Source organism: Silene latifolia, chromosome 1 (assembly GCF_048544455.1).
Source record: "Silene latifolia isolate original U9 population chromosome 1, ASM4854445v1, whole genome shotgun sequence".
Classification (NCBI taxonomy): Eukaryota; Viridiplantae; Streptophyta; class Magnoliopsida; order Caryophyllales; family Caryophyllaceae; genus Silene; species Silene latifolia.
The window spans coordinates 51,797,676-51,819,538 of NC_133526.1; the positions used below are offsets into that span (position 1 = coordinate 51,797,676).

The 21,863-nt window shown below is 36.5% G+C and overlaps 1 protein-coding gene across 2 annotated transcripts; it reads left to right on the plus strand.

Annotated features, from left to right (window-relative positions):
- Nucleotides 1-369: 369 nt before the first annotated feature.
- On the plus strand, nucleotides 370-14,521 carry LOC141605433 (putative zinc metalloprotease EGY2, chloroplastic). Of its 2 annotated transcripts, none has more exons than XM_074424207.1 (13): nucleotides 370-748; nucleotides 836-917; nucleotides 2,221-2,298; nucleotides 2,399-2,470; nucleotides 3,760-3,810; nucleotides 3,924-4,034; nucleotides 5,836-5,910; nucleotides 11,218-11,323; nucleotides 11,425-11,518; nucleotides 11,786-11,939; nucleotides 12,577-12,784; nucleotides 12,910-13,070; nucleotides 14,049-14,521. In XM_074424207.1, exons 1-13 carry the CDS (start codon nucleotides 459-461, stop codon nucleotides 14,304-14,306), a joined length of 1,740 nt encoding a protein of 579 aa, XP_074280308.1. In that variant the 5' UTR covers nucleotides 370-458; the 3' UTR covers nucleotides 14,307-14,521. The 2 variants fall into 2 exon arrangements, with proteins under 2 accessions (XP_074280308.1, XP_074280300.1); XM_074424199.1 differs by having other exon boundaries at nucleotides 378-748; nucleotides 2,411-2,470.
- Nucleotides 14,522-21,863: the final 7,342 nt, after the last annotated feature.

Sequence of the window (21,863 nt, forward strand, 5' to 3'; positions counted from 1 at the left end):
TAGGGATTAAAATTAGGTTTGAATAATTTGGGGAAATTTTGTTACTGGAGAAAAAGAAAGAGAGGAGATAGTCGTTCATTGAGAGAGAGAGAGTGAAAAGAAGAGAGAGAAAGTGATAATAAATTATGAGATATTAGATTGAGTTATTAGGTTTATATACTTGATCTACAATTCAATCTCAGCCGTTGATTAGGAGTAGATCTAATGGATGATGAGATTAAAATCTTTACTCACCCAAGATCACCTGACCACTGATGCAATTTCTATATATATATATATATATATATATATATACCGCGTTGTAGCGCGGATCTATACTAGTTGGCAATCAAACTAACTATGAAACGCGGCTCATTGTAGGCGGGACATGTCACATAAAAAACTCCCAAAGTAACAAACAAACGACATTCAAGATAAGATTTTGAGAAGCCAACCCACCCTCGGAATTTCATACTTGTATGCCTCAAAATATCTCCAGACCCCCCCCCCCCAGACTTCACACAAGTTCGTATCAACTGCATTTCAATGGCGATGAAACAAACATAATCATAATCATTCTCAGCGCAAACTTTCAACTTCAAGCTAACAATATGAGTATTCCATTAGCAGCTCGTTGCAATTCTTCGCCTGTCTCACACTGTTCCTCATGCTCCGCCATTCACCCTCAGCCGTTAATTGCATCCTCCTTTTCTTTTAACTTTCGCGGCAACTTTCGCCATTGCCGCTTTCGTTTGCTTGCTGTTTCCAGGTTCCTTGTTTTCCTTTCATCTTTCTGTTTCAATTTTTGACTCCTTTTTTTAATCAGCTTTTATTTTTGGTTGAATTGTTGGTGTAGGTTAGGGAGTAGCAGAAATGTGGACTTCGTATGTAGAGTAAGTGAAACTGATGATACTCAAACTGATGCCAACGATGATGAGGTATAATTGTTTTTACTGTTTGATGTTAGCCACTTTTATTTGTCCTTGACGGTTTCAAATGATAATTCATGTCAGCCAACTCCAAATTATGTTTGGATTAATGCTAATGTTGTTGATACTGTTTGTATTGTTTAGAGTTTCGGCCTTTTAGTTAAGTAGTTTCTGTAGTTCCTGTACTCGTTAGAGTGTGCTGTTTAAAAACTGGCTAATTGAGTCGGGTTTTCAGCAGTCAAGCAAATTTGAGATCAAACTAGGTTTAATTATACTCACTTAAAGTAGTCTTAATTATTTTTCATTGGAAAACCGGGCTTCCAAGTTATGGGCTTGGGATCAAAGTAAAGCTCAATTGTGATTGATAGTAGAAATTTGAACGAACTTCCATTAAGCCTAGAATCAATTTTGTTCTTTGAAAAGTGGAATGAAGTTCCATTTGATCTTTGTGTGAATATAGTTTCGACTTTCATTTGATGATTGAGTAAGCTTCAGGTCAAATAGAATCAACGATGCTCATTTATCATTTAAATGGGATTTACAATTGATGGCCGAATAAGCCTTGGTAAATAGATTGAGTTATGCTTATGGGAACTTGAGTGGAGTTTAGTTACTCCAATTGACCAAGTGAGCTTTGTTCGAATATAGACTTGACTATAGTTATTTAGAACTTCTATAAGAGTTTACAATAGATGACCACGTGAGCTTGAGTTTAGAGTAAGCTCAATTATGCTCATTGATGGCTTGAATGGTGTTTACAATCCACAACCAGTGAAATTTGAGTTCAAAGTGGACGTAGTTCATATTGAAAAATGAGAATGTAGATGGAGTTGCGGTTGATGATCGAGTGTGCTTGACTTCTTAAGCTCAAAGTAGACTTAGTCATGCTCATTGAGGACTCCAATAGAGGCTTTCATTAATAGAGTGAATTGAGCTCAATATGCTCACGGAGAACTTTACTTGACTTAAGCTTTAAGATCTATCATCACTTTTCATAGATAGGGTGACATTGAGTTTGAATTGCTCAACCAAAAGGTCACCAAAATGTAAGGATATTGATTGTATGTTTGAGATACATTTACATTGTTCGTTGAGTGGCTTGAGTATTTGTTGTAAATGGAAATCACAATGCGACTTATGCTTAACAAAAGATAAGATGCATATTTTAAATAGACTTTCACCCTATATGCATTATAAAGGGTTGCTAAAGTCCTCAGAAATTTTCCCTTCTCTAGTTTCTTTTTGTTAAATGGATCTTAATGCTATTTTAGGTTGAATCTGGCGCCCTAATTTTCTTTTCTCGGGTTTTCAGAAAAAGGATGAGCATGCGAACTTGGAGAGCACAAGCTTGATCGACTCTAATACACCCAACAATTCAGAGCTACCTGAGGTAATGATTAGTAATTTGCTGGTAATCACGTTAGTATTGAGATGCCTTCTCATCCACGTATCTAAATTCAATTTAGATGATTTAATGTATTACTCATTAGGAAATGGAGCAGCCGTCTACTGAAGTTCTGAATTCAGATAACGCCATGGGAAACAATGAAATGAAAATTCAGGTACTTTGTTAGTTACATTTGCACAATTCCACCCGGTCCTGTTCGCTTTTATTAGTCACATATGCACAAATCACAATATCTCCCATCTATAACTTCTAACTTCAATTTTTTTTTCTCATGCAACATGTTTTTCAGGTTTACAATTTATCTGTATGAATTTTATTTCCAAATCGACAAAATTCATGTTAAGTAGGTGAATTTATTTTCTTGTAAATAAAAAAAGTAGTGTGAAATCATGGGAATCTTCATGTAGAACCATGTAGATATTCTATGTCCGTGACTCATGGGAGAAGTAGTTCATCTTGTTGGGTTAGGAGGTATTTCTAATAAGAAAGAAAGATATTGGTGTATTGCAAAATAGTAAAATACTATTTCTTCTATTTCTTGTTTGTTCCCACCATTTGCCTTTACACGGTCTCTAAGACGACACTCTTTAAGTTTATGTCAGTACTAAGATATGGATTTATATAGATGTATTTTTTTTTTTTGAAATACTGTCTCACTAGACTATGAGACTACCTTCATAAATATATCAATATGCTTATTTGTGTTCTAACTTCTAATCACATAGCTTGTTTCGTAAAAGCAACAAACTTTGAGATTATGATTGTTTTTGACTTTGGGGATGGAGATGGCCAGTATCAGAGGGACATGTTCAAGGCAATATGTTTTGAGTCCTTTGGATCCTATTATCTGTTTTATTTAGTTATTCATCAAGATAAAACAGCTCGCAATTTTCAAGAGCCGTTGAGGCACGGGGGTAATGTTGTTGTCATCAAGAGAATTTTTTGTTGTATATTCGTATGTTGCATTGTTGCAAATCAGCTCCCATCCTTGTCCCTCGTGATAGAGTGTGACATACTAAAGATGTCTAATTTTTTACTCCACTGTAAAAAGCGTTTATGAAATGAATTGTCTTAGGAGAAGACAATTCTCAGTAGTTCAAATATTCTTATCTTGAAATATTGGTCTTAAGGACTCTCATTCTACTATGCAAGTGTGATCGTCAGTAGTAGGAGCTGAAGGGACTATGATGATTTAATGAGGAAAACTACTATTGTCAACTTCAAATCACAAATTATTTGGATTTTGATTTTTCAGTGTCAGTGCAAGGATTAGCTTATCGCTAATTGCTGATAATTTGGGGAAACATCTGCTGCTGTTTCTTATACGGACACAATTATCATTGAACTATCAAGTATCATTTATTTTGTGAACTTAAAATGCATGCCTTCCCCATTCAGCCTTCTAGTTATTTGACCTTAGATGGCAATGTTTCATGGTGACAGGATGGAGATGTTTTGGAAGTTGCCAGTGGCTCACCTTTACCAGGTCTGAAGGTACATTTATTCAGTACCACTTCCAGTTTTTCAGCCCTGCTATTTTGATTCTTTTCCTAATACCTACCACTCTGCTATTCTTGTAAAAGTGATCACTCTTGTGCTCTTAACAGCCACGACAACTGGATGAAGCAGATAGGATTCCGAAGGAGACAATTGACATACTCAGAGATCAAGTGTTTGGCTTTGACACTTTCTTCATTACAGGACAAGAACCATATGAGGCAAGTTATCAGAACTGAAGCTTGTATATTATTCCCAATTACGTCTCTCACAAAGGAGCTTCTATATCCCCCTTTCCTCATATTTCTGCTCTAGTCAATAATTTAATCATCATTATATATTATGACTGTGATTTAAGTCTTATAAGTAGTTCTAATTTGGTATTGAGGTAGGATGGTTCATTTTTTTTTTCCTTGGATAAGGTGTAATTATTTTTATGATTACAATTGGCGTTGGTTTGTAACTTACTATTATTTTATCCATAAATTGATCTTTCACTCTAAACAAAGATGGTTGGCTGTTATCCACCAGCAATTCATTACCATCCTTTTACCTACTCGTATATAATCTAAATAATTTTAGCATACAACGTCAAATCTTTTGGTTGCGCTGAGACCCTGATTCAGTCGATTTGACTTCCAAGTACTATATATCTCAAGAACGTTGGCCGGTATGATGAATCTGTCATGGAAAATACTCGGTTTGAGGTTTTGTTGTTCTTAAGAAGGATTGATAATGCTTCCCATACCATCAAAATACACTTTTGTCAGAAGCTCATGCGCTAAGCGCTCCACAGTTTGGCGTATTTGGCGTGTTTGGCCAGGAGTAGTAGTCTTAAGCTGAGTGACCTTGTATTGCGTGGGGAGGGTGTTTTTTTTTTTTTTGGCGTGGCAAGTTTTCTCACTCCTGAGTCCTGCCCTTCCCTATTAGTGGTACACTGGTACCTCAAAATGTGTAAAATGTGATGGAATCCAGATTAACCAATCATATGTTGAATGTATTTCTCATAGCCCTCAAGTTAGCACAAGTTCATAATGTAACCGAGTCCGACTCCCCTTGGTTTTCCGCTTACATAATGGAAACCATAGTTTCCCAAGGCTACGTCATTTTCCGGGTACACGTGGTGAAATAATGTAGCCCCCTCCTATATGTCTTGAGTGATATAAACGGAAAAATGTTCATTAGAATGACAACAAATTAAAATTACACCTAACATGTAACAATAATAAGGTCAACTATTTATCATGTACATTACCAAACTAATATGACATATAAACAGTAATTTAAGAAGGGATAGCATATAATTATATTAACACAATAAGTTATTGTTAGTTGTTACAATAATTTAGTTATTTATTAAACTGATTTAAGGAGACGGGTTAAGAAATATACCTGATTACTTAACTAGTAGTTATACGTGACCTGCATTACCAGTGTCCTTGTTTTTTTGTTCCTCTTCTTTTTCTTGTGTTGAAACTTGAAACTATTCATCATTGTTGTGTTGTATGATTTTCCTTCGTAAAAATTCATCAATTTCACTTTTTATAACTTTTAAATTTGACATGTGATAAACATTTAGAACGGTTCTAGATATCATACCTTATTGGTTACAGTTTCGTAGTCAAATCCATTAAAAAACTGTGATTTCGGACTTTAAATTTAGGCTACATGGACTACTCTCACGTTGGGTCAAGCTAAATTAGGCTATATTATTCTTGGTATTTATTAGGTTAATATCTCTCTCTGGTGGTTAGATCCATTTTAGTTCGGGTGATTTATAGAATTATAGGGTTTAGTCAAGAACAGTCTTCTATTAGCTCATTATAATTTAATCTTAACTACAAAAAAATAATCGAGAGGCACGATTTATGCTTATTAGATGATAAAAATTTAGTCTGTTTATCATTTCAAACGCTTGCCAATAGAATGGAATACACTTTAATAAGGAGTTCTTATTATTTGATCTCAGAGCAATTTAATTTACACAGATATTGTCTTTGTGGTTTCTGAATTCCTTTTCAGGGCGGAGTATTATTTAAAGGAAATCTGCGTGGGGTACCATCTAAAAGTTATGAAAAAATATCAAAGAGGATGCAGGTATGTTCCGTCTCAAACTCTACTGTGTGTAAAAAGTACATCACTTGTTACGTAGAGTTACTGAAGAGTCTATCCAAGTCGAAATACTTGAGGGGGTGAATTGAGTATTTAAAAACTTATGCCCACTTTTTATTTTATATCTAAATAATTAATTACTTAAAGTTTATTGATTAAACTTTAACTAATTAACTAAACAATTAATAAACGTAATGAAATGAACAATAAAGAAAATTGCAAGGACACACGATATTTGAAGTGGTTCAGCTTCATACGTTGAAGCCTACGTCCACTATTCTCGATTAATAATTTTAGTACCTTTCTCCGGATTACAAAATTATCAACCCACTCGTATAACTAACTCTAGCTATAACTCAATTTGAATATCACTAGATATTCGATTTTGACTATCTTAAGCTACTAAGAAAGCACTTGATTGTTCTTCTAGGTGTTCACACAATTGAACGAGTAGAAACAATATGAAGTACTATTATCTTATAACGTAACCTTAAGAATTAATACGCAAATTAAAAAGCACGACTTTTCGTAAAAGATTTTCAAATGCAAAACAAATAAAATACTCGATTAGAATTTAAACTCAAATTGTTTGCAAGGAATTTTTATATTTCGAAAAGCTTATTTGGATCAATGAACATCATGTGTATATATAGTAGAAGAGAGAAACTAAGGTTTTGGTCGAAACCCTAAGTGTGTCGTGAGGCATGGTAGTTTGTCTCATAAGAAACAAATCTTATCTCATCTTAATTTAATCTACTAAATATTTTGATTAAGTAAATAAACTAAATCTAATATAATTGATAAGAGATGAAAATATCTTATAGCAATATATTATGGATTTGACCTAATAATATTTACTTGCATAGGGAGTTAACTCGGCATCCACACGGCTCATAAACCCATCTTAGCCGAAACCCTAGGTCAAAATATCAAGGAGTAGATTAGGGTTAGGTTTAGATAATTTAGCAAACCCTAGGTAGCATGACGACTCATAAGTCGTTTTACTAACCAATAGGATAACGTAAATTATTCATTCTAAGCAAACCGTATTTCATCTCTATCATATACACACATAATTTCGAAACATATTTGAAGAATTTTATCTTTTGAAAATTGATTTTAAAAATTATTAAAATCGTGCCTTTAAAATGCAACCCAAAGTTATAGTAGACATGGCTATAACCTTAAGGTTGGTAAGTAAAGTTTTAGGTGAAATAGTGATGTGAATACGGAGCGGAAGATTTAATTGTGAATTCATGTGAGGTGAGAGATCCGAATGCACTAGGTGCAACCCGACCAGATCGTGTCACTTGATGCGTTTTTGGCGAAGCGGAAGACTTTTTTGTTTGTTTTGTGTTTTTCTCTTGTGCAAGAATAAAAGGGATATTTGTTTCGATATCTTATGAAGAGATTGAACCAATGGGATATTTGCTATCGTTAGACCTATAACGATAATGGGGAAATTACTCGAAAACGCGTCAAGTAATCCAACTCAAACTTCGGAGCACGTCCTTAGTTTAAGGCAAGACTCGAACTCGTCAATCTTTAAAAAGATTGAAACAAGAAGTTTAACAAGTTTCTCTCTCTAGAAGGGGTTTTCTTAAACTTTTGATGATTACAAATGAGGGAGGCTTGGTCCTTATATAGGACAAAATGCCTTGGCCTCCAAGAATGCATTTAATGCTATTTTGTGAGTTCTAGGATGATTGAAGCATAGAACTCACAAACTAGACCAATTTTTCAACTCTTATTCAATCTAGTTTGAAAATACTAAAAACTAAGTTGGAATTCCTCTCCCCTTTTCTTGATGCCGCCACCAGCTCCCTCCATACGGTTTCAAGTCGGTTCCCATTGGTCTCGGGTCTTGATTGCACATATTTCCCTTTCCTTAATTGAGCCCATTCATGTTTTATGCGTACTTATTTCAACTTGTCAACCCGTAATTTTATTAATCGCCGTATTTATTTCGGGATTATTTAGTTTAATTTTATCTGTGATTCCCGTTAGTTTTATTAAAATTTTTGCCCCCCTCTACACGTATCAACACTCCCCCTTTTCAAGAAAAATCGACCCGATTCTTGGAAATACTTGATGCCACCGGGGTCAAAAACAAATCTTGAAGTTAGATTCAACTTGATTACGCACATGAAGCTATTTGCGCACACCGTTGATCTCTTCTTCAACTCATCATCTTCAATATAGTCTTCATGTTTATCCATCTCTAGTGATTTGAATTTGTAATGAGTATTGTAAATTAATACCATTTGGTGCCATCTGTGCTTGTGCCTTACTTTCTTGTGATTTCCTCCCCACCACCTTCCATGCACAATTCTACCAAAATCCAAATAATGGTTGCTCGAAACAACAAGATCATCATGAGTTTCAATGAAAATTGGCTTCAATAAGAAATTAGAGTTCCCACCACGTAGCTTCTCATCAATGTATTTATCAATTGGTGATTGATACGGTTCTTTAACTTGAGAATCGAAATTAATGTGATTGCCTCCTGGTAGGACCTCCACCCATTTGGCATGTCTCGGATTCAACTTCCGCTGCCTGTTAATGTACTTCAATGATTCATGATCCGAATGTAGTATGAAGTGATTCGGATGGAGATAATGACTCCAATGATTAAGAGCTTTCACGATCGCATAGAACTCTTTGTCGTACGTGGAATAGTTGAGTCTAGCACTACCCAGCTTCTCGGAAAAGTATGCGACGGGTCTCTTTCCTTGTACCAACACGACACCAATTCTAACACTGGCAAATTCGTGTTGTGTCCAACACTGTCGTACGGGTCCTCTTCTCTTTCTTCGAAATTGAACACATCACCCAATCGTTCCTCCTCATCAAACAACTCATCCTGACAAGCAACAACGTCTCTCAAGGTAATCAATTGTTCATTTGGACAGGTGCTTTGATAGTGCCCAAACCCCTGACACTTTAAACATCGTACTTTGGAGAGACTTGTTTCCTTAGAATCGGGCGTTCTTGCCTTGGAACTAGGGGTGGGAGCCGACTTGGGTTCGCCAACACTACTCGTGGGACTCCCTTTCGATCCTCCCTCGTTCCTCCAATTCTGACTACTCTCACCATAAATTGTCTGCAATTTAGCTTTCCCTTGTGCTTCAACCTTTAGACACAAGTTGCGTAAAGCATCGAAATCAGCGTAGGATTGTAATTCAACCGAGTTGGCTATATTACGATTTAATCCACGAAGAAATCGAGCCATCTTTAATTCTTCACTCTCTTCCAATTCTCTCATCAGAGTGAGATTCTCAAACTCATCGATGTCTTCAGAGACACTAAGCCTCCCTTGGTTGAGATTGTCGATTTTACGATAAGTTGTAAGCCTATAAGTTGCTGGAACATATTTCTTGCGCAATTTGCGTTTAAGAGAATCCCAAGATGATAATCTCTCTTTTCCAGCGCGAGCACGCCTTGCTTTCAAACTCTCGTACCATAGTGAAACCCCTCCACTAAATCTTCGAATAGCGTACTTGCAGCATTTCGCGCGTCATCCAGAACTTTGAAATCAAACATTCGTTCGATTTGTCTCTCCCAATCGAGATAAGCCTCGGGATCCGTGCCTCCTGTGAACTCGGGTAATTCACTTACTTTGAACTCGTCGATGATTCGTTCTCGTCTAGGCCGCCATTTGGCATCGGATTCTTGCAAATTTTTCAAAGCCTTTTGGAGACTCTTAAGAAAATTGGGATCTTCAAAGTTCATGTTGATAATTATTTTTTTTTTTTTATTTTTTTTTATTTTTTTGCTGATGAACATTACCGCGTGAACAGTGATTTTGTGTGTGTGTGTGTGTGTGTGTGTGTGTGTCTAGAACACTCTCTAAAGATGAGTGATCAAAACCGATTAACCCTTGAACGACCTGTTCAAGTTTAACCTTTGAACCCCAATCGCAATCGGAAATTCAACCAACAACTTGGTTTTGACACGCCTAGGACCGTCTAGATTTTTGGGAAATCAAGAGCCGAAGCTCTGATACCACTTGATGTGAATACGGAGCGGAAGATTTAATTGTGAATTCAAGTGAGGTGAGAGATCCGAATGCACTAGGTGCAACCCGACCAGATCGTGTCACTTGATGCGTTTTTGGCGAAGCGGAAGACTTTTTTTTTGTTTGTTTTGTGTTTTTCTCTTGTGCAAGAATAAAAGGGATATTTGTTTCGATATCTTATGAAGAGATCGAACCAATGGGATATTTGCTATCGTTAGCCCTATAACGATAACAATGGGGGAATTACTCGAAAACGCGTCAAGTAATCCAACTCAAACTTTGGAGCACGTCCTTAGTTTAAGGCAAGACTCGAACTCGTCGATCTTTAAAAAGATTGAAACAACAAGTTTCTCTCTCTCTAGAAGGGGTTTTCTTAAACTTTTGATGATTACAAATGAGGGAGGCTTGGTCCTTACATAGGACAAAATGCCTTGACCTCCAAGAATGCATTTAATGCTATTTTGTGAGTTCTAGGATGATTGAAGCATAGAACTCACAAACTAGACCAATTTTTCAACTCTTATTCAATCTAGTTTGAAAATACTAAAAACTAAGTTGGAATTCCTCTCCCCTTTTCTTGATGCCGACACCAGCTGCCTCCATACGGTTTCAAGTCGGTTCCCATTGGTCTCGGGTCTTGATTGCACATATTTCCCTTTCCTTAATTGAGTCCATCCATGTTTTATGCATACTTGTTTCAACTTGTCAACCCGTAATTTTATTAATCGCCGTATTTATTTCGGGATTATTTAGTTTAATTTTATCCGTGATTCCCGTTAGTTTTATTAAAATTTTTGCCCCCCCCTCTGCACGTATCAAATAGCTATAACTTTACCCTCCCAATATTACTTCTTAAGATACCGTTATTAGACGATGTCCTATTCTAGCTAATCTTCCTGGAGATCTTTAGTGGTAGGATCATCTCTTTAACTTGATCATAAGCTCTTCATCTTGAGCTTGTTATAGACTTGATCGAACCTTTTGCTTGAGTGATCATCATACTTGAAACTTGTTATAGTTACTATAACGCTTTAAGAATCTTCAATATTATAGCTTAAGTCGCTATATCATTACTTGAACGATGCTTCACAAATCTTCAATGTTATAGCTAAGGTTGCTATAACATTACTTGCTTAAATTGTAAACTTTAATCAATCTATTAAAGACTAAACAAACGATTACGAGCAAGATTATATATAATATAAAGTACACATTTGTCATTATCAAAACTAATCATATATCTATATGGTCCAACAGTTACCTTTTTAGTGCAGGATAAATTTGGGGATCAGTATAAACTTTTCCTACTTATCAACCCTGAAGATGATAAACCTGTGGCAGTGGTGGTTCCCAGGAAAACATTGCAACCAGAAACAACGGGTAGCCATATCCATCTCCTTATTCCTTGACAGTGCTTCCAAATGTCCGTTTTAGATACATGGAGTGCTTCTAACATCTATATTTTTTGTCAAATGCTGCAGCTGTTCCAGAATGGTTCGCCGCTGGGGCTTTTGGATTGGTGACTGTCTTTACTTTGCTTCTTCGAAATGTTCCTGCGCTACAGTCAGACTTGTTGTATGTTAATTTATCTGCTCTCAGTCACCTTACATTCCTACCTTTTACCAAAGCTGAATGCGTTTATAATGGCATAATTCAGATTCCCGCGCTGGACTCATAATGGCTATAATTAAATGAAAGTGTTGTAATTGTAGCACTTTTTTCTTAATCAACTCGTCATGGATGTGTTCATTAATTCCTGTAGAAAATGTCGGTTCATATTTCTTTGCTGCAGCCAAATGTATTTTGCCATTGATGCACTTTGTATTTTATTTGGTATCTCAGGTCAAGTTTTGACAAGCTAGACCTACTCAAGGATGGTGTTCCTGGAGCACTCGTGACTGCTTTAATTTTGGGGGTGCATGAGCTTGGGCACTACATTGTTGCAAAAGACTGTGGAGTTCAGCTTGGCGTGCCTTATCTCGTCCCTAGTTGGCAGGTGAGATATGAAATCTAAACGTATATGTTACTCAAGCTGGGTTGTCATTGTTTGCTCACTCAGTTCATGGAGTGACTTCCTCTCTCGACTGAGTTGACTGTCATTTAGTAATAGGCTCGTTGTTTTTGTTTCTTTAATCTGTCTACATATAGCAAAATCTTCAATTCTTTATCCTTGGATACCCGTCCAAGGGAGGGAGGGAGGGGTACGGGGTACCTCTGTTAAAAGTGTGTAGCCGAACTCCATCACTTACAGAATACGTCAACCAGCAAGTACATAAATTTCAGATCTTTCACATCCGGTAGTATTTAGTAATTTTTCATAACAAATACGCTCTAATACTCTATATTGAACATGTTAAAAGGAAAACTGGAAAACGAACGGGGAGAGAATATATGCCTGCTTGAATCCCATATGCTGCAGGTTGCCTCCTGGCTCACTGCCAGAAAATGAGCATATTTGCTTAAGTTTGTGGTGGGTTGTCATATACAAGCTAAGCCCTTATTTCTCAGGACTCGTTGAAAACAAAAACAGATCTAATTACCCCATAACCAGATCCAATTTTTAGAATTTTTTCCAAATACGGTTTCTGAGATTGCATGCACATTGTATGTCTAAAGTTTACTTTTGTGGGCAGATAGGCTCTTTTGGTGCTATCACACGGATTGTGAATATTGTTCCTAAACGAGAGGACCTTTTGAAAGTTGCTGCAGCTGGACCTCTAGCAGGCTATAGTTTGGGTCTCTTACTTTTCTTGTTGGGATTCATTCTCCCACCTAGTGACGGCCTTGGTGTTGTTGTTGACGCTTCTGTTTTCCACGAGTCTCTCCTAGCTGGGGGGATTGGTATGAAAATCTTTGTTGCATCTTTCTACTCTTCCACATTCAGAAGATGAAAGTGGATTTGATATTCTAGAACTACATATTTATTTATCTTGCTCTCAACTCTATCTTTTGTCCTGTCTGAGCAGCGAAGCTTCTTCTAGGAGATGTTCTCAGGGAAGGTCAAGCAATTTCACTCAACCCTCTTGTGATATGGGCATGGGCTGGGCTTCTGATCAATGCCATCAATAGCATTCCTGCTGGAGAACTTGATGGTGGGCGTATCTCATTTGCCATATGGGGAAGAAAGGTATAACTATATATGTTTACCAATTAAAAGGACATCATTCTCCCCTAGAAGGCCAGACGTCAAGGAGTCGAGGGATCATGCAATTCCTGGGGGAAGAGGGTTGGATTAGCCTGCCCAGAGACCCAATTCAGACGTAAATTGGGCAAGTTGATTATGACCAGATCTTACCCAAACATTGAACCTGCCCAAAATGACCCAACCCTAATGTCCCTAAAGACCAAAACTACCCGACCCAAAAAATGTCCCTAAAAAAATGCCGCGAAATAATTTTAAATGACCCAAATGAGTTATTTGAGATCTCAAATGAAATCATCTATATGAGAAATATCAAAAACACCACTCGTGTGTCCTGAAAGTATCAATCAGTGTGACTAGCCCCATAACCTTTATCCCAAATACGAACTGACCCAAAGTGACTCATATTTGAAATGACTTAAAGCCGGATTTGCCTAAACCGACCTGAAGATGAAGCGATCCGAAATGTATCACACTATCACCCTCCAAATAACTCCACTGGACCCGACGTGGATGACTTGCTTGTGAGTGAGTCTAGGTCCGGGGTACTCATTCTTGTTATGTGTGTAAAGTATGTCGGAAATTGCATGAATTATAGCAGTTCCATCCAAATTTCCCCATTTGCTTTTTAGAGGACAAACAACTTTGACCATATAATGTGTACAAAATAAAAATTAAAATACAACACTTATATAATTAACTTTGATATAAATAAACACCTTTTATAAAATAATATTTTCAACAAAAATTAGTACATATATATGGATTTGAATGAACTGAGAACTTTATAATAGAAAGAACCGTAGCCACTTCCGTGAGTCATTTTATCTTGTTCAGTCTTAATTCAAAACTAATGTATGGTGAGCCTTTTTCGGTAAGCTGCCAATATAAACATTCTTACTCAGAATTTTTACTTCAGAACAATTGTTGATGGGTATTCATTCTTGTGATGTTGGAAAACAGGCGTCAGTTAGGTTGACAGGTGCCTCTATTGTGCTCCTGGGACTGTCTTCCTTGTTCAGCGACGTAGCATTCTATTGGGTGGTTCTGATATTCTTCTTACAGAGAAGGCCGATTGCTCCACTTTCCGAGGAAATCAGTGAACCTGACTCAAAATATGTTGCTCTCGGGGTGGTGGTACTACTCATTGGGCTTCTCGTATGCTTGCCTTACCCCTTCCCTTTCTCAATTGAAGCCATGACAACTTTCCTGGAATCCTGATTTTTTGTGTGTAAATCATTGTATAATGGAGATGGACAATTGATGATAGCGTAGCAGCACAGAAAATTTTGCTATAAATTCCCCTCATTGTATTCTCGCTACCTTTGCTGAGTAATAAATTCTCTTGTAATCTCAAGTGTGTGAAGCTTCATCCTTCTCCCTTGGTGTAGACAGAATTATATATAGAAATCCAAATTCATCAGTCTTCATAAGCATATTTTCGACAAACGCTTCTTTCAAAATCAGTCATCATAAAACATTGAATGACTGCCATTGAAAATTTAAGGTGAAGTGGCTAATTGAAGCTCCCAGAGGATTTTAATAACTGAACATTATTGTATCTCCTAATCAACAGTCGCCCAATATGGCCGGTGGTGGTAAACTGGACGACTGGTCACTGTAATAGCGGCGGCTATTATAGTGAGGATGTTTGGTTATCCATCAGAAACTCAAATTATAGTTCATGGAAAGTGTGGAAGGGTTGTGCTATTTGTTTGCCAGTTCACATGAAATTTCGTATGCATGTATTTCAATTTTAATTTTTTTTTTTTAAACTAAACTTATTAGACCTAAGCTAAATTTATAGGATCTGAATGTTTCTTAACTTATAGAATTTGAATTAAGTTAAAATTATAGGAGCTGGATTAATTTATATTTGATATAAACTTTTCTGATTTGAATTTATAACATCTGAACTGAATTTATATGATATAACTTTCCATTAAAATAAGAAAATTGATAATTACTCTCTTTAATACTTAAGATTTTGGAACTTACTCCTTTATATAGTTTTTTTTAAACTTACTAATACAAACAAAAGTAACTCATAAGAAAATAATGTACCATTTAGTGATTCTAGCCAAAAAAAAAAAAAAAAAAAAATAGAATATTTGGTCCAATGGTTGAAATATGGCTATAATATTTGTTGCTTATAACTATTTTGCCATTTGCCTTATTTACTTCAAATTGTCTTACTCATCTCTCCATTTTTTGATCTTCATCCTCATCAAATGTTCAATTTAAAGGTGAATTCGTTATATATTCTTCTTTACTTGGTTTTCCTTATTTGTCTCCTGCTTCGATACCTTGTTTTTACTTCATTCTGAATCTGATGCAGGAGAATGTTAGGATGCACAAGACTCTTCTGAGCCTAACACTGATTTCTCCTTATCCAGATATGATAGATTACAGTAGACACAACATCAAAATTCAAAAACAATTTACTTCATCATCAAAGATTTACATCTTCAAGTCATACACCAATCAATATATCTATTATGCTCCAACCAATGAGTACTACACACACATGTTGATTTGTTTCCTCACAACTATTGCACATATCACACATGCCATCAGAAGATACACCAAACCTGGCCGTCATATCCTTGCCAAATAACTTGCCATGAACCAGCACATGAATGAATGTTTATGCACATTAACTCTATTTCAAACCAAAGGGACCCCAATTGACCTTGTTTCTATCAACACATAACCATCTGTAACGCTCGATTGATATGTACTGACCACGATTAGTACACCACTTGTCCCTGCAGTACCCAAACTTCATTTTATCCTTCACTGTACAAATCATTCTTCAAGTCCAACTCGAATAAACGAGAATTTTATAATCAAACCAAGCCTAACCCTTTGTATAAATGTGATTCACCCACTTAATCTATAAACGGTTAGCCGTAGAAGTTAACCACCATGTAAATTTGCCTATCATTGCAATATTCCACACCTTACAATTGATAATATCCTGACAGACATATTCCCAACCTGCAGGAGGGGCCCTAACATAATCTTCAGCACCTATCAATAGGAAGTTCCTACAAATACTTATGATTCTCTTTATGATAGTCATAGGGATAACAAAAATCCTTGCCCAATAGGTATGCAGTTGAGTAAGAGACTGAATTAGAACCATTATGCCATAATAACTCAACTTTTTAGCTCCCCAACCTTTGATTCTACCCACAAGCTTTTCAACAAGTCTAAAACAATCCCCCACTGCCATTCTCTTATAGGTAATTAGAAGCCCCGGATATCTAAAGGGGAAATTACCTTGAGAAATTCCACAAAACTGTTGAATCTCCTGAATCACGGCATGGTACATCACATTATAATACTCCGTACAATTTAGACTTATCGCTATTCATTTCTAAGCCAAAAGCACAGGAAAAAGTAAGAAAAGCTCTAAGAATCGTTATAATAGATTCTTTGTCCTCTCTAGAAACATAAGTAATCATTTGCAAAACACATACTCCCTCCTATTCCTGATAACTGTCCTATTGTTGAAATGACACAAGAATTAAGAAAGTGAGTGAATTGATGGAAATGGACAATGAAAAGTACTAATAGGATGGGTTAAGGGTGGGTTGAATTGTAAATAATGAAAAGTAACAAGGGTAGTATAGTTATTATGTAAGAAAAAACATTACAAAAAAGGGACAATGGGACAGTTATGGAAATGGACAATAAGACAGTTATCGGGAATAGGAGGGAGTATAACTTAACTTAAGCCCTTCACACTAGGGAAGATATCTAAACACATGCATATCAGTCACCCTACCAATCACTCTGGTTAGGAACTCCATATAAATAGTGAAAATTAGGAGAGACATAGGATGCTCATGTCTTATCCCTCTCTTACCCATACAAATACAAAAACCAAAGGTACCTCCATTCAGGGCCAAGGTGTAAGAAGGAGTTGAAACAGGCTCCATCATCCAAGTAATCATCTTATCAAGGAACTTGGAAGCTCTCAACATATTCTCAATAAGCTCCCATTCAATCAATTCATAAGCTTTTTTTAAGGTCCACTTTAATAAGACATCTAGGGAACAAGTTCTCCTATTATATAATCTCACCAAGTCCTGCCAAATAAGAATATTGTCTACAATGTTTCCTCCCTTTATAAAAGTACTTTGATTCTCTCTTACCAAGTATAGCAATACCTCGACAATCCTGTTGCATAACACCTTGGTGGTGCACTTGTAAATTACATTGCAACAGGCAATGAGCCCGAAAGTCAACAATTAACAGGCCTTTCCTTATTTGGGATTAGAGTAAGAATAGTGACATTCATCTGCCTATAGATTTCTAAAATAGGGTAAAATCGGGAATCTTAGAACCCGGGGGATATATTGTCTATCCAACCACTCTGGGTAAGGTTTCTCATGTCGAACTATTTGATTCTTGCGATTTCCGGCACTCATATAATTTTCTATTATATGTTCAACCTATGCCATAAATGGCATTGGAGCAGTACCATAAGCTTGTCCTTGATCAGGATTTTGATCAGAGGGATATTGGTAAAATGGTTTCCCTGAGTTCTTTCCTGCTCTGGCATTGGGATTGTTACAGCCCCTCTGCCTAAGGTTTTGTGTAACACCCCCATAGGTCGGGACCCTTCCTCTAGGAAATTCCCAACATATGGAGGCATCATAAGCCTTGGTTTCCCAAGAGTGTAGTGCGAATAACAAGTAAAGAAGTAATTTAGATAACATAAATAGTTAAGTTGTAGAGTTAAGTGATCACAAGTGAGGGATATCAAAATCATCCCATTAATACAACCAAATCGAATGGAGTCTAAATGTCAAAATCTAGATAAGAACAAATGACGATAATGAGGTAGACCGCTCCCAAGCCCACTACTCAACACATGTACCTGTCGACACTGCTCCCCATATGGCCGGAAATCACCATATGGTTCATCACAGACATTCAAACTCAAGTGTTAGCCAATGAAAAGAATTTTCAATAATAAACAAGAGATGCAACTAACTTACTAATTTGATGAGGTATGTAACATGACAACATCCACCAAACTCATCTCCTCTAACCGTGACCGGGGCACGCCCACGACGTCACCAAAACCACTAAGGTACTCGGAACACGTCCGTGGTACCGGGCCCGAGTACAACCCGAGTCCCCTGCCAGACAACATGCCTCACCGCATGAGTCCCTCCATAACCCAATTACTAATGTGCACATTCCCTTGGAGTGGGAAGATCCAAGAGAGACTTGAGCGGAAGACGGTTTCCCAACCGCCTTCCGTCTCCAATACCATCACCAACATCCTTCAACAATCTCCAATGTCAACAATTCACCAACAACATGAACAATTAACCAAACAAGCATTCCAATAAATTCATACAACAATCAATTCATGCTCATAACTTCATTAATTCATTTCCTCTTCTTTTAATTGCTTATTAACATGTTATAGTGCAAGATGATTAATGCTAGAGTCATTCACCATACTAATTCTTCCCGAAATCATTATGAGACCACAATATGTACCAAACCCTAATTATCCAACACATGTTATAATGCAACTACTATGAGATAAATGTAATCACTATTACACATACCGTGTATTAATGACGCTTTTTCAAGCGTCTTTCGACGCTTTAAAGCGTCAATTTTTTGTTTATCGACGCTTTAAGAAAGCGTCAATTTTTGGGTCGTCATTATTTTTTGATGCTTTTTTTGTCAGCAAATATGACGCTTTTAAACATCTTCATGGACTATTGACCTTTTAGGTGTCAATAAATTTGATGCTTTTAAGCGTCTTCAATGACCGTCGACGCTTTTTTGGGTCAACAAGTTTGACGCTTTTTAGCGTCTTCATTGACTATTGACGCTTTTATTTGTCAACAAATTTGACGCTTTTTAGCGTCTTCATTAACTATTGACGCTTTTATTTGTCAACAAATTTGACGATTTTAAGCGTCTTAAGCGACTATTGATGCTTTTATGTGTCACTCGATGAGACAGAATTAGGCGGCAACTATTTATATATTGATATTTCTTATTGTCATGGTATAATTTCGGCTATTATATTTTTGAGAATTTGATTTCTTGATAAAATCGTACTCAGAGATTAATTAAATAGACTTATAAGTAGTAGTACTACTAGCTATTACTAAATCATGAAAAAACATAATGCAATATATAATGAAGTAGTACGTACACTACCACAAACCCCTGATGTTTATGACGCCTAATTTCTCAATAATACGGAGTACAGTAATAAGCTCCTAATATTACAAAATATCATACAAATATAATGTGCTTTCCCTATGTTCATGGACATATTAGCTCGACTTAACCTGAGCTAGTAAAGCAAAATACTAAAAAAATGTATCTCCTATACTACAAAACGTTATCCTAAAAAATCTCATATCGTATATATAATCAGATGCTTCATAGTTTGAAGATGAAATATGCTTCAATCATGTGGATTGCGTCGTGACCAGATCTTGCGAATCTAAGACCTATATAAAAGACAAACAAAGTAGAAGTATCATGTATATGAGTAAACTGAACATGAGCACTTGTAAAAGATATATGGCCACAAATTGCAACAGAATATAGATTATAAAATATATACCATAAATCTAGAAGTATTGAACACGAATGTGAGAGTGATAGGTAAAATCAGAAATGGGCGAGTGTTAGTATCCAATACATACAAGATATACTCACAACAAAACAAACAAGTTCACTGGCTTCAGTATCTCATGAAAACAGTAAGGAAATTTATTAGAAAGCTCATTTGTCTTATTAAAAGATAAAGAGGAAGTAAAATAGTGAGAATACCTGTATATTTGTCATGGTTAAGAAAGTTTTTACATCTAAGTAATGTCATGTTTCAAAACTCATAATGCAGGAGAGTGTCAGATAGCTACACATACCATTTGGATAACCCTCTACGGCTCAAGAAAGGTGCATAGTTAATCCAGGCATGAACTCAACCAACTCAACCTGGGAAACATTCAAATATATATTTTGGATGTTAACTAGCTATCTAAATATATCTTGAACATTCACAATACTATATCATATCATATAAAAATAAGACTTCCTAACATATGTTTGATATTAAGATTCCTCTCATAATTTTTAGTTTTGTGACCTATATTTCTTAAAAAAATCACAATATAAGTGCAAGTCAGTACTAAAATGATGCTAAAAAATGACACTGCTTCTACAGACCAAAGGCAAGGAATGATAAGTGTTCCAAATTATAACTAACACACAACCATCAAACTATCATTGAGAGTATAATGAGTCTATGTTGTATAAATTTCAGTCAGGCGAAATCAGATAAAAGTTTTGTTGAACAACCAGCACATGAAAGTTAGATCAAATAAGAAGTAATTGGAGTGATGAATTCTGAAAGTTTGACACACAACAAATTATTTAAATTATAAGTAATTAAAAAATATCCTAGAATCATGCAGTGCCTTTCAAATAGAGAGTCTCTTATGAGACCTTTATATGGAGTTAGTTTGGAAACAGATTCAAATCATACCATTTACCCATCTACATTAGCTCTCCTCTGGACTTGCTGTGATATGATCCATTTGACAAAGTAGCTTTATTCAACTTCTGATTCCTTTCCGTCCATCAAATTCCCGACTTAACCCCATGTGAACCACTTATACTTTTCTAATACCCCCACTTATAAAACTTACATTGTTTCAGTATTAAATTTTTTAAAGCGAAAAACAATGTGGAAGGGGAGGTAGTACACTATTAACAAATCTTAGATCAAAGTCAGTACCTAAAAACTTCGATTGCATTTGCAGCATTAGTCACTATAGAAGCTGATCTTGAAGCAGCTAACACAGCACAAGCAACACATTACAGCAACAACAGTAGGCAATATCAACATCAACAGAGCAGTAGCAGCATCAACCACTACAAAAAAAAGGTTTCGATGCGACGGACACATTGCGACGAAAGATTAATCCGCAGCAAATTTAAACCTGCGACGGACCAATGAACCTGCGACGGACTTTCCGTCGCAGCAAAATTTCCCAGACCGCCAAATTTTCTAACATGTCGGGAAGTGCTGCGAAGGAAATTCCGTCGCAATATTAAAATAATAATAAAGTCTGCGACGGAATTTTCGTCGCTATATTAAAATATTATTTTCCCTCCGACGAAATTTCCGTCGCAGGCTTTTTTTAATGTCCACCTGTACAGTTCACAACACGCTGGAATTTTAATATTATTTTAATCATGCGACAGAATTTCCATCGCAGGGTTTCTTTATACGGGTAGCAGCCAAACCCGTCTCCCTCATTATCACTCTTCAATTATTTTTTCCCAAAAATCCCTAAAACCCGTCTCCCTCATATATCCCACCACCACCACTCCCACCACCACCACTCCTACCACCACCCTACTCCGCACATCACTCCTCCTCTTTCCCCTTTCTCCTTTCCCTTTTCCCCTTTCTTCTTCTTTCCCCTTTCTTCTCCTTTCCCCTTTCATTTTGACTTTTGTGTCCACGTGGCCTGAATGAACAGTGGCTTGCGACGGATTTTCCGTCGCAATGCCAGTTTTTGCGACGCTTTAACCCGTCGCAAATTTTCATTTGCAACGGAATTTCCGTCACAGAGCAAAATTTTGCGACGTAAAACAGCGATGGGCTTTTTCCGTCGCAACTGCTAAATTTGCGACGGGATTTCGTTATTTGCGACGGATTTATCCGTCGCTATGGAAGCTTTTCTTTGTAGTGAACATCAGCAGTAGACAATA

What these genes read in the sequence shown, in the direction of transcription:
- LOC141605433 (XM_074424207.1), top strand. Translation starts at nt 459, where the DNA reads ATGCCTCAAAATATCTCCAGACCCCCCCCCCCCAGACTTCACACAAGT. An exon ending in ATCTCGTCCCTAGTTGGCAG is followed by an intron (nt 11,940 to 12,576) that starts GTGAGATATGAA and finishes TTTTGTGGGCAG; the next exon opens with ATAGGCTCTTTTGGTGCTAT. An exon ending in TCTCCTAGCTGGGGGGATTG is followed by an intron (nt 12,785 to 12,909) that starts GTATGAAAATCT and finishes CTGTCTGAGCAG; the next exon opens with CGAAGCTTCTTCTAGGAGAT.